This window comes from Bufo gargarizans, chromosome 11 (genome assembly GCF_014858855.1).
Source record: "Bufo gargarizans isolate SCDJY-AF-19 chromosome 11, ASM1485885v1, whole genome shotgun sequence".
Lineage (NCBI taxonomy): Eukaryota > Metazoa > Chordata > Amphibia > Anura > Bufonidae > Bufo > Bufo gargarizans.
In genome coordinates this window covers 54,076,290-54,089,380 of record NC_058090.1, presented here as the reverse complement: position 1 = coordinate 54,089,380, position 13,091 = coordinate 54,076,290, and the positions used below count along the sequence as shown (strand labels likewise).

At 42.7% G+C, this 13,091-nt stretch overlaps 1 protein-coding gene across 4 annotated transcripts in view; it reads left to right on the top strand.

Annotated features, from left to right (window-relative positions):
* Window positions 1-613: 613 nt before the first annotated feature.
* The window catches only part of RYR3 (ryanodine receptor 3), a 684,284-nt gene continuing 671,806 nt past the window's right edge, over window positions 614-13,091 (top strand). For all 4 annotated transcript variants that reach the window (XM_044272379.1, XM_044272378.1, XM_044272377.1 and 1 more), the window contains exon 1: window positions 614-733. In XM_044272379.1, coding sequence (XP_044128314.1) covers window positions 686-733 — 48 coding nt within the window. In that variant the 5' untranslated portion in view covers window positions 614-685. The remainder of the gene's footprint in view (window positions 734-13,091) is intronic.

Here is a 13,091-nt window from a genome sequence, read left to right as displayed (position 1 = left end):
TCCTAGATTTCATTACGAAAGGAGCTTGCCATGGCCAGGGCTTTAGCATTCAGAGCGTTCATTATATGTATACTAGAGCCAACCCAATAGGATAGCGCTAATATAAAAATATTACAGCATATCGCAGTGCATCACAGCTCTGCAGAGCGGAACGTAATCATTTCACAGACTGATGCTATAGAATGTTTGCAACTTGCAAACGTGTTCTCTTCAAGTCCCTGCGATAGTGTACCTGAAAATGGTTTATTAGCTGTATTATGTCGTCTTAATGTGTCTGTCATGTAGCAGGGAAGTTTAAAAATGGGTTAAATGGTAAAAAGGGTTCCACATTGGCAATGATTAGCGTCGTGCCCAATCAGTGTAGGAACAGTGATCACCTTGAGTGTGAAACTTACACAGGCATACATAAAGGTATAGTGGAGCAGATAGATGCCTTTATATATATATATAGGCAGCCTGTGATATATGATCAGCCCGCTGATGTCTGGGAGTGTGTGATTGTGCTGCTGGCAGTGAGGGGGTTGACAGTCTGCAGTGCAGCAGAGTTAGTACACCATAGCTCTGCTGCTCCCTATATGGCTGTGGATTAGCTGTATGCTAATATTGCTGGGAGAAGAGCTGCACAGCACGCTGAGCCCTCAGTGGAGGCGAGCATAGTCTTAGCAGAGCTGACTCCTCAAGAGCCATGGCTGAAGGGGGCGAAGTGGAGGACGAGATACAATTCCTCCGCACCGTGAGTACCATTTCCATTGCACGGTTTGGGCTTTGCAGCCATTGTATTGAACGTACGTGTATATTCCCAGCACGGGAGTGCGATATGTCCTTGTACTACGTCTGTCCCTCAGACATGATGCACAGCATAGACTTCTTCTGAACCTGGACTGACCTAAGAGGCTAAGCAGATGCAAATCTCTGGTTGTAGATTGTAAGCTCTGCCGGATTCCTCATCTGGTTGTAATGGAATATGTCTAAATACTAATTATTATTATTATTATTATTTACTGCTGTGCATAGCAAGGCAGCAAGCCCTGAACTTTAGTCTCTGCATATGTTACTAGCTTTCCATATGTGACCAGGAGATTGGGCTTTGCTCTTGTAGTCGTCTTCTTCTTGCGGTACCGCAGTTGCCTATGTAGCAGGTGCTGCTCTACCGGTCTCACATAGTTTGGAAGTAGATGAGGGAACCCTGTCTAATAATATCTAATATCCACACCACACAAGGCACATGACCTTTCCTTAAGACTCTGAGGAATCTTTTTTTTTTTTCTTGCTGGGAAAGAGCGGTGAAATAGAGGTTCTAGCCGAGGAGACGCATCCCAGGATAATTAGTCAGGACACTGGAATAATTGTTGTAAAGGAGGAAAAATTCGGACCTGATTGGTGTGCAGAGCTGAGAGGAGATGCCTGCGGCTCTGCAGAGAGCTGCTTCCCTTCCCTACAAAGCACACATCATGGCACTGGCCGGCATTGTTATAATGTGCTTAACCCCTGAGCCGCCGCTCCTGCATTGTAAGGTGTGCGGAGGGCTCTTAAAGGCATACCAAGTGTAAAGTCCTATGCATTTGTTGGGCTGCTGTATGCAATCCATTGTGTGTACGCTGCCATTGCAGGCTGGGGAGAGGCTGACAGCAGTAGGATTGCAGGCGGGAGGTCCTCCTCATCACTGCTTCATGTCACAGGTCTTCACTTCTGAGCAGCTTCAGAAATATTTACCAGCATATTCTGTACAACCACATTAGTAACTGGTCTTGTATGCGTTAGTTTTATAGGCTTAAGGTATACCGGCCCTTTAAAAAACACTTTTCCATACAACTATTACAAGCTGATTAATCCTTTTTCATAACCCAGAAAAAAGTATATTTACATTTTAATTTAAATCTATCTATCATAGAGTCCAGTCTCTGTTATTCTATGGGTGCACAGCGGTCTACTTACCTCCCATTCTGTATGTTACCATGTGTCTTAGGGCTCATGCACACAACCGTATGTTACGTGTTGCATCGTTTTGTTTACGGATCCATTGTAACAATGCTTGTCCACAAAACGGACAAGAATAAGACATGTTCTATTTTTTTGCGGAATGGACTTGTGGACAAACGGATACAGAATCACACTGAGTAATTTCCGTATTTTTTTGCGGTCCCATTAAAATGAATGGTTCTGCATCCAGGCCGCAAAAAAAAAAAAACGGAGCGCACACAGACAAAAAATATGTTCACGTGTATGAACCCTAAGCCAAATCTTTTGCAACCGGATGTGTAGTGTAACTGTGATAGAGGAGGCGATGCGTGGAGCAGCCCCATTCGCTCCTGCACGTTACCTGTCTGAATAGTTTTTAATGTAATCTATCAGCTGTTGTCAGTAACCCATCAAACATAAGAGGAGGTGGTGTTGGCGTAGTGCTGTCCAGGCAGAGAGTGACAGGCTGCACAACACCTACTGCTAAGCCCAGGTAGGCAAGCCTTGCTTTTCAGCAGCATTCACACAGGGGTATTTGCAGCAATGTAATTGAATGGAAATGTACGTGTTCCCAATCACATAATAGGGACCACAGCTGCTTTAAGGCTACTTTCACACTAGCGTTTTTGCTGGATCCGGCAAGGTTCAGCAAAAACGCTTCCGTTACTGATAATACAACCATCTGCATCCGTTATGAACGGATCCAGTTGTATTATCTTTAACATAGCCAAGACGGATCCGTCATGAACTCAATTGAAAGTCAATGGGGGACGAATCAGTTTTCTATTGTGTCAGAGAAAACTGATCCATACCCATTGACTTGCATTGAGGGTCATGACAGATTCGTCTTGCTCCACATCCCATGACGGTAGAAGAAAGCAACCAAATGCATTGCGTTCTGTTCAGTTATGTTTTGTCCCCTATGACGGATCTCAATACCGGAAAATATTAACGCTAGTGTGAATGTAATGTTTTACAGCATCCACCAGACAATTTTGTGCCATTTTTCTTTCATTGCTGTCACTAGGAAATCTGCAAGCATTAAAGCTACATGCTGTAACCCACATACAGTTTTTAGCATATTTTACTACATTTTCCTATAAATGAAAACCCCCGCCCCCCACTATTATTGCGTATTCTGGGGTGCAGTAAGATCATGCCACTGCCTTAGGTCCTGATGTGAGGCACTGAAATGCATTGCTGCTTTCTTTCATAATACAATTCTATTAGCTTTTACATACCAGTATACCCTGTGTAAGGTCCGGTGCACATGACAGAGCTGTGTACATGGAGCTTATACGGCACATGCAGGTCCTGTTGTATAGCGCTGTATTACAGAGATATTCTGTCCTAGAAAGAACACTTCTTTCTAGTATGACCCTCAGACCTTTATGGATGGTATGTTTCACCACTGCCCAACTAGGAGCCTGTACAGATGTGCCATACAGCTGAATGAATGTGAATAAAGCCTTAGTTGCTGTAGCAAATTTCTGTGGCCCATTCTGAGTATTGTATGGGTTCAGTGATTTTTAATATGTCTCGGATTATTGGACACCTCAGACTTTGCTTCTCTCAGGGTAAAACAACACAGTTGAAAAGCAAAACTTCTGAACCTCCACTTTTGTCAGGACCTACTCAAAATCATAAATGCCTCTATGGGGGCAGCCCATGCCAGCTGCTGACCCGCTCTCCCAGGTGCTGCCTTTCTCACTTTCACCAGAATTCCTGGCAGCCCGGACCCACTGCTCTTCCTCATCCACAGCAGGAAGAGCCGCCAGAGTAATGTCCTTCTCCTGCAAGCCGCAGCCTGTGCTTCTGTGCCTGGCCTGTTCTTCACACCCGTAGGGGACACACACTTCCTAGCTCTTAAAGGGCCCCACAGCGCACACGTGTCCTAATTCTTCCCCAACTTTCTTTCTCAGGGTAAATAAAGCACCTTCCCCAGTAAGTGGGTGCCCGAGCTTTAGGTTGTCTAGCTTACTAGTTCCAGGTGAATGTGTCCTGTTTCTGTTTGTATGCTCATGTACCAACCTCTGCCTGTTTACCAATTTTGAGCCTCTGCTGTCTCACCCAATCTCTGCCCGTTTACTGTATTGACCCCTCACTGTCTGCCAAGACTTTGGACTTCTTTCCTGGAGTTACACAAACACTGCCTAGTGCCTACCATAAACTCTGCCTATTTTGCTGACTGTTAGTATTGTCTGATCCCTTGGTGCTTCGCATCAGGGTCTTTGACCGCTGTGGGTAAGCATCTAACCACGCTAGGACTATTCCAAGAGGCCTGGTGGGTCCCCTGCAGCGAAGTCCAGATGCCTGTATATGGTTAAAAGGTGATTGCCGGACGACTGCCTTGATGAAGTCCTTAGGAGTAGCCTTAAGTCAAACCGGTTGGTTGACAAAGTGGTTCCACACCCACTTCCACTAACATAGTGTCTTTTTCTACTCTTGTCATTGAAATAAATATGAACATTTGCTACCAGAGGGAGTCTGGAAAGATAAGTGTCAGCAGGTTAAGGGTTCAATCTACAGTATCTGATCTGCATTTATATGAAAAAATCTGCTGTAAAAGACCATGATTGAAGAAATCCCATAAAAAAAATCTAACTGAAAACTGTGGGAACATTGTCATGCAAATATACCCTAAGGCCAGGGCTCTGTGTCCTTTAAAGAGGTTGTCACACCATAAGCAATTACCTTCTGTTCCAAATAGAGAGGAATTGTGGATCAATATATGATTGGTGGGGGTTTGACTGCTGGGACCAGGGGCAGACTGGGAACTTAAAGTGGCCCTGAAAAAGATAGGAAAAGTGGCCCAGTTTGTAGTTGGGTCCAAATTGATGGAAGGCAGGGCCAGCTATACCATATTGTGGCACATTATACCACTCCAACAGAGCCAAATATCACAAAATACTGCCACCAGCAACACACAATACATCCCCAAACACTTTCACTGGCCAGCCATAAGGAGGGCCCAGGCGTCCCCCTGAGCAACTGCCCACCGGGAAATTTCCCTGTAAGGTCTTTGGCCAATCCATCCCTGTGGGACCCCGTCTGATGACAAGAATGAGAGTCCTCAAAGTGAATGGAGCCATGGTTACGCATGCACGTTGCCACTCCATACAACTCTACGGGACTGATAGAGATACTATAGCCAAGCCCTGTACCTGCATTCTCTTCAGCAGTCCCGTATAGCTGCATTGAGCAGAAGCGTGCATGGGAGACTGCTGCTTTATTCACTCTGTGACCTTATTCTTGTCATCATTGGGGGTTCCAGAGGTTAGATAGGAGACAAATTATGGTGGGAAAGTTCTACTGATGTTAGGCTATGCAGTGTCATCCGTTAACATTCTTTTTTTGCAATGATTGCAAACATCTCATTACAGCCACCCTTGTGTGCCCTAAAAGTGCATGAGTTTGGCCAAGAGATCAGAGTGCAATACATCTCAGGCAATATGAGACGACGGAGAACTAACCTTATGGGTATCCCCAGTTCAAGGCTGTGTTTTTTCAAACGAGGACCTTGAATAATAATAATAACTGGTATCTTTTCAAGCTGTTCACACGGTCATCACTAGAAACAGGGGAGTACCTACCATAGTGGCAGACCATGCGACTGCTATGGGGCCCAGGGCAAGAGGGGGCCCAGTTGGGATTATCTCCTCTTCTACTGGAGGTGAAAACTTGGCCCAAGGGTCATTGAATGGGGTTTAGGCGGAAACCCTTCTGTCCTGTGTGGGGGGCCTGGTTTGATCCTTGATATGGGGCCCTTACTTCTCTATGTACGCCACTGACTGAACCCAATTTTGAAAACGCATATGATGTTTTGGTCCATTTCCATTTTTTTCCCTCTTCACTCACTTTCCTCCTTCTCCTGGAACAAAATGGCATACACGTTGTTAATTGAAAAGGCTTCTTTTCAAGCTGTGTCACTCCTAGGTGAGGCCTGCTGAGCCTGCACTTCAATGACCATTAAGTCTTCATCATCTACAATAGTTCATTTGCCTGTGCTGCTTTCATTTGTGACAAATTAGCTTTTCATTGGGTATAATCTGCAGTAGGCATCAGGATAACAAGTCCCGAGCCTTTGAGTGCCAGAGTAAAGAATGGCATGAAAGAAGTATTCTTGTGAGCAATAAAAGTAGAGCTAGTTGGCCTTATGCAGTCAGTAGTACTACAGATCAGTGTTGTATGGATCTGTAATATGGGGCTTATGGCCTTTTAGGTGCCCAGAATGTGTACTTCTAATGTACAGAACTCAGTGCGGACACAGGGGAGTCTGTATTCAAGTACAAGGCGCTATAAGGAAGTACGGATTCTAACCTGAACTTCACATGAAAAAGTAAAAAAACAAAACAAAAATTAGTTTGTGCATTTAGAATATGAGTTAATAAAGTTTAGTTAAAAATTTAGGTACACTTTAATATATAAAGCAGACACAGAGCCAAAGTTTGATTGGGGTACTGAGATTATCTTATAAAGTCTTCTCTTGCCATTCATGTTAGAAGGCATTAAGGTATTTTCCAAGACTGAAAGAAATACTAGGCATTAACGTTATCACAGCTTAAGAGACTGTGGCCAGATCCGCTATGACAGGACATTGATACAGGGTATTCATCTGGCCCATCTCACAGATAAGAGACTTCCTGCTGGTGAATGCATTAATGCTCTTACTTTGTAAGGGAATTTTGTGACACAAGGAATTTAGGTGTGTGCCATAACTTAATTAGAGGATGAAAATGGAGCTATACATGGTATTGCTAATTTTAGGTACGCAATGGATATATATATATATACTGTATATATACTGTATATATACTGTATGTGTGTGTATATATATATATATATATATATACAGTACAGACCAAAAGTTTGGACACACCTTCTCATTCAAAGAGTTTTCTTTATTTTCATGAAAATTTTAGATTCACACTGAAGGCATCAAAACTATGAATTAACACAGGTGGAATTATATACTTATCAAAAAAGTATGAAACAACTGAAAATATGTCATATTCTAGGTTCTTCAAAGTAGCCACCTTTTGCTTTAATTACTGCTTTGCACACTCTTGGCATTCTCTTGATGAGCTTCAAGAGGTAGTCACCTGAAATGGTCTTCCAACAGTCTTGAAGGAGTTCCCAGAGATGCTTAGCACTTGTTGGCCCTTTTGCCTTCACTCTGCGGTCCAGCTGACCCCAAACCATCTTGATTGGGTTCAGGTCCGGTGACTGTGGAGACCAGGTCATCTGGCGCAGCACTCCATCACTCTCCTTCATGGTCAAATAGCCCTTACACAGCCTGGAGGTGTGTTTGGGGTCATTGTCCTGTTGAAAAATATATGATGGTCCAACTAAACGCAAATCGGATGGAATAGCATGCCGCTGCAAGATGCTGTGGTAGCCATGCTGGTTCAATATGCCTTCAATTTTGAATAAATCCCCAACAGTGTCACCAGCAAAGCACCCCCACACCATCACACCTCCTCCTCCATGCTTCACGGTGGGAACCAGGCATGTAGAGTCCATCCGTTCACCTTTTCTGCGTCGCACAAAGACACGGTGGTTGGAACCAAAGATCTCAAATTTGGACTCATCAGACCAAAGCACAGATTTCCACTGGTCTAATGTCCATTCCTTGTGTTTTTTAGCCCAAACAAGTCTCTTCTGCTTGTTGCCTGTCCTTAGCAGTGGTTTCCTAGCATATATTCTACCATGAAGGCCTGATTCACACAGTCTCCTCTTAACAGTTGTTCTAGAGATGTGTCTGCTGCTAGAACTCTGTGTGGCATTGACCTGGTTTCTAATCTGAGCTGCTGTTAACCTGCGATTTCTGAGGCTGGTGACTCGGATGAACTTATCCTCCGCAGCAGAGGTGACTCTTGGTCTTCCTTTCCTGGGGCGGTCCGCATGTGAGCCAGTTTCTTTGTAGCGCTTGATGGTTTTTGTGACTGCACTTGGGGACACTTTCAAAGTTTTCCCAATTTTTCGGACTGACTGACCTTCATTTCTTAAAGTAATGATGGCCACTCGTGTTTTTCTTTACTTAGCTGCTTTTTTCTTGCCATAATACAAATTCTAACAGTCTATTCAGTAGGACTATCAGCTGTGTATCCACCTGACTTCTCCACAACGCAACTGATGGTCCCAAACCCATTTATAAGGCAAGAAATCCCACTTATTAAACCTGATAGGGCACACCTGTGAAGTGAAAACCATTTCTGGTGACTACTTCTTGAAGCTCATCAAGAGAATGCCAAGAGTGTGCAAAGCATTAATCAAAGCAAAAGGTGGCTACTTTGAAGAACCTAGAATATGACATATTTTCAGTTGTTTAATACTTTTTTGATAAGTATATAATTTGAAAATAAAGAAAACTCTTTGAATGAGAAGGTGTGTCCAAACTTTTGGTCTGTACTGTGTATATATATATATATATATATATATATATATATATATAACGAAAGCAGTAGAAGTCCAAGTGTAAGCAGTGCATGCAATCCTGACCTTGGTCCAAGGCCAAAAAGGTAGGTAAAGAAGGGATCACAGCACTCCTCAGCTCTGCAAAAATGTGGTGTGTTTATTCATATTCACCTGTGTCCATAGAAATGTTTCCGCTCCCATTTGCTTGAAAAGGGCTCATTCACATGACCGTTATCTGTCACGGAAACATTTCCCAGGCTGACCATGGCTCCCTGTACCCAAACTGACTGCATCATAGTGTATTATGGTGCAGTCAGTTCATATCTGATTGTGGGTCCAATGTACTGTACTCAGATGATGATTTGAGTTCAGTACGTTAGCCCAGCAATCAGATATGAACTGACAGCACCAGAAATGTCCGGGTTACCCTGACAGATAACGGTCATGTGACTCAGCCCTTTTAAAGCACGTGGGAGCTGAAACATTTTGTATGGACGCAGGTTAATATGAAGAAACACACCACATTTTTAAAGAACTATGGAGTTCTGTGATCCCTTCTTTGCCTACTGTACCTTCTTGACCTTGGATCAAGGCCTGGATGCATGCAATGGTCACACTTGGACTTATAAATACCCATACATTGTATACAGTATACACTACGCACATATATACATGCATCACGTATCATGTATATACGTTATTTATTTTATCCACATGTCTAAAGCTACAGAAATTGGGAAATACCTGATTGTCCAGGGCAGTGCATTCTAGAGAGCTGGTGCAGCTCGAAAAAAGTCTTGAAGATGTCTTGAAGTGAGAGGATTGAATTATAGAGGATGTTACTCCTAGATCATTGGGAGAACATAAAGTGTTAGTATGGTTATAGACAGAAATGAGAGAGTATATATATATAGAAGTACAGCAGTGTGGCGAGCTTTGTGGGTGAGGGCGAGATGTTTGAACTGTATTCTGTCATGGATGTGCAACCAGAAAAGTGACTGTTACAAACTAGAGGCATTGGTGTAGTGGTTGGACATTAAAATGAGCCTGGCTGCTGCATTTAGGCCAGAGTGAAGGAGGGAGAGTAGTCCAGACAAGTATGAATCAAAGCAACAACAAGAGTTTTGGCCGTTTCCACCAGGAGAAAAGGGCGGATTCTGGAGACGTCCTTGAAGTGCAGATGACATGAACATAGCAGTGATTGAATATCAAAGGAAGTAAAGGAAAGATTGGAGTCAAACATAACCCCAAAACATTGGGCATGCTGCCCAGGAGTAATGATAGTACCACAGACTGAAAATGAAATAGTAGGTTTAGGTAGGTTAGTAGCTGGGGGAAAGACGAGAAGTTCAGTTTTTGAGAGATTCAGTTTCAGGTAGAGAGAGGACATGAAGTATATTAGAGACAGCTGCCAGACAATCACTGGTGTTTTGTAGTACTGCTGGAGTGATGTCATGGGATGAAGTGTATAGTTGGTTGTAATCAGCATAGAGATGGTACTGGAAAATCTGCTGATGTGTCCGATAGGGGCTGAGTAGAGAGAAAAGGGTAGAGGACCTTGGACTGAACCCTGAGGAACCCCGAACAGCAAGAGCAGGAGAAGTAAAGACAGAAAATGATACACTGAAAGAATGGCCAGAGATATAGGAAGAAACCTAAGAGAGAGCAGTTTACCTGAAGCCAATAGAGTGGAGCATACTATGTAGAAGTTTGTGGTCTAGAGTTTCAAATGCTGCAGAGAGATCCAGAAGAATCAGTAGAGAGTAGTTGCCATTCTTTTTTCGCGGTCAGGTAACGTGTTTCAGGCACATACCAAGGTTGCAGCAGTCATTTTTGGGAAGGTTGGAGGGTAATTGATGCTGCTCATCCAAGAGGGTTTTGAGGGTACAGTTGTAATAATTGGCAGTTATAGACAAAAAAGGGAAGAGACTGGGGCCAGTAATAACTGTAGGGTGTCGATAAGTTGCTTGGGGGTTAATTGCATGTAGGTTTTCTGTATGTTTGAGGGGTAGGAATTTCATGAGAGGAATAAGAGATCTTTATGGTAAAGAAAATAATATTGTGGTCTAAATGCGGGAAGGTTGACTGGATAAAGTCAGAAACTAAGTAGAGATGGAAGAAGACTAGCTCAAACATATTGTCGTCTTTGTGTATGGCAGAGGAAGTACGTTTTGAGCGGCAGAAAGAGATGGTTATAGAAAGAAAGTGGGAGGCCGAGGAAATTGGATCGTCAATGGGGATGTTAAAATCACCCATAATAAGAGTTGGTAATTTGCACAATAGAAAATGAGGAAGCCAAGCAGCAAAGTGATCCAGGAACTAGTGGGGTGAGCATGGGGGACGATAGACGACAGCAACTTACAGGGGGAATGGGCTGCCTGGTAGCGTATGGGATATTTATATATTTATATTTGTCAGATGAGCCATAAAAGCCATAAAATGCCTAATACACTTGATAAATACAGTGCAAAGCATGTATGCCAGTTTTTTTTTGGCCCGAATAGCACCATAAATTGGCTGCATATTTAATTGTAAATCTGTTCAATAAATGCTAAAAATTCTGCTCAGCAATGACCAGTGCTCTGTGTTTTCGATAGGATTTGTTTTTGAATGATGCATTATTAGGGCTGAATCAGAGAGCTATATTTTATGTACACAGACCCATAGAGGATAATGGTGCAGTTCTCAGCTTCCATGGCCCATTTGAGGAAACTCAAGGCATGCACTACTTAGTTTGGTCCGTGCCTCAGAGACCTGGAGGCTATAGGGGACAGCTGTCTGTGGCGGAGGTCACTAGATCCATGTCCTACACAAATATGCTGCCTTACTGTGAAACTATGAACCGTTTGTGTGTTGCAGGTGCAACACAGATAATTTTCAAGATAATAGTCTGAATCAGACCTTATTCATAGTTTTTGAAAATTGTTTTTACATTGTGTTTGACTAAGGCTGCATTCACATCACCATTTGATCTGTCAGAAGAAGAGAGAGGGTAAAAAAAATATGATCCTGTAAAAAAAAAAAAAAAAAAAAAAGGGATCCTTTTTGGCCAGTATTTGTTTACATACTTATGTCTAACCGCCATTGCAATCCGGTTCCATTGTAGTGTGCCCCCCACTCCATTCTGTTCACGGATGCATGCAGTTGTATTATGGTAACGGAAGTATTTTTGAAGATTCGCAAAAACGCTAATTTTAAAGTAGCCTTAGACGGAAATAAAAAAAAAACATATCTCAGGCTACTTTTACACTAGCGTTTTAGTTTTCCGGTATTGATATCTGTCATAGGGGCTCAATACCGGAAAAAACGCTTCAGTTTTCTCCCCATTCATTGTCAATGGGGACAAAACTGAACTGAACAGAATGCTCCAAAATGCACTCTGTTCAGTTTAGTTGCGTTCCCATACTGGAGAGCAAACCGCAACATGTTGTAGTTTGCTTTCCATCCTGGGATGCGGAGCAATCAGTCATGACGGATCTGTTTTCTGACACAATCTGACGATCCGTCCCCCATTGACTTTCAATGGAGTTCTTGACTGATCCGTCTTGGTTATGTTAAAGATAATACAACCGGATCCGTTCATAACGGATGCAGATGGTTGTATTGTCAGTAACGGAAGCGTTTTTGCTGAACCCTGCCGGATCCAGCAAAAACGCTAGTGTGAAAGTAGCCTCAGACGGAAATGGCTCAAACGGATGACAACTGATGCAACAGGATCAATTTCAGGATCCTGTTTTTTTACTCTCTCTCTTCTTCTGACGGATCAGAAAAACGGAAAACTAAACGGTGATGTGAATGCACCCTAAGATGCATTGCTATTTTGCACCACTATTTTCCCCTGAAATATTGACAATCGGTACATGTACAACAGGCTAGACCTGGTATACAGGCTTTATATCAATGCCAAATTGTGTCCATCACTTAAAAAATATGTTGCTTTTGGAATGCACTGATTCTCCTTGTAGAGATCCAGCTGGTGAGGAGGAGAGCTATTTGGCAAAAATATGTTGCATATTCAGCAGTATCAGGACAAAAACACATGTAAAATAGACTATCGATACGTGACCTCCGCTCTGTTTACGACAGCATGAGTGATGCCACCATAACTTAAGCTTATAGACATCAAAGGTCTTTCTGCTAACAACCCCTGCATTTTTGGCGAAGGCCGATTAATATAAGAGTGCACCATGAAATTATACTGTAGATCAATTTACTTACTTGAGCCTCAAGTGTTTGTTTGAAGAACTGAACCCTATTGAATGTGCATGTACTGTATTCTAATACGGGTCAGTAAAATGAAATCTAATCTTACAGGGCTGTGAAAACTGCTTGCCACTTCCAGATATTAATACACAACACAGTTTAAATTATGACACTCATAACATTCATGAAGAAAGTACCTCCTTCCCTCGAAATCAGATTTCCAATTAGGTTTAAATGTTTAAAGCGGACCTGTCAGCTTAATATGCTGCCCGATCCAATGGCAGCATGTTAGAGCCACAGGTCTATAATACTAGTAGCCAAAACAACACAAACATTATTGTGCCGTTTCAGTACTAGGATCGCTGAAAGAATACACCAGACACATAGAATAGTTTGAGTCCAGATTATTCACAAGGAGATTGGTCCCTCTATCATTTAGGACTTTGATTGACAGGCTGTTGTGCACATTCATGGACAGGTAAAAACAATGTGGTTCTGTATGAAATTGAAGG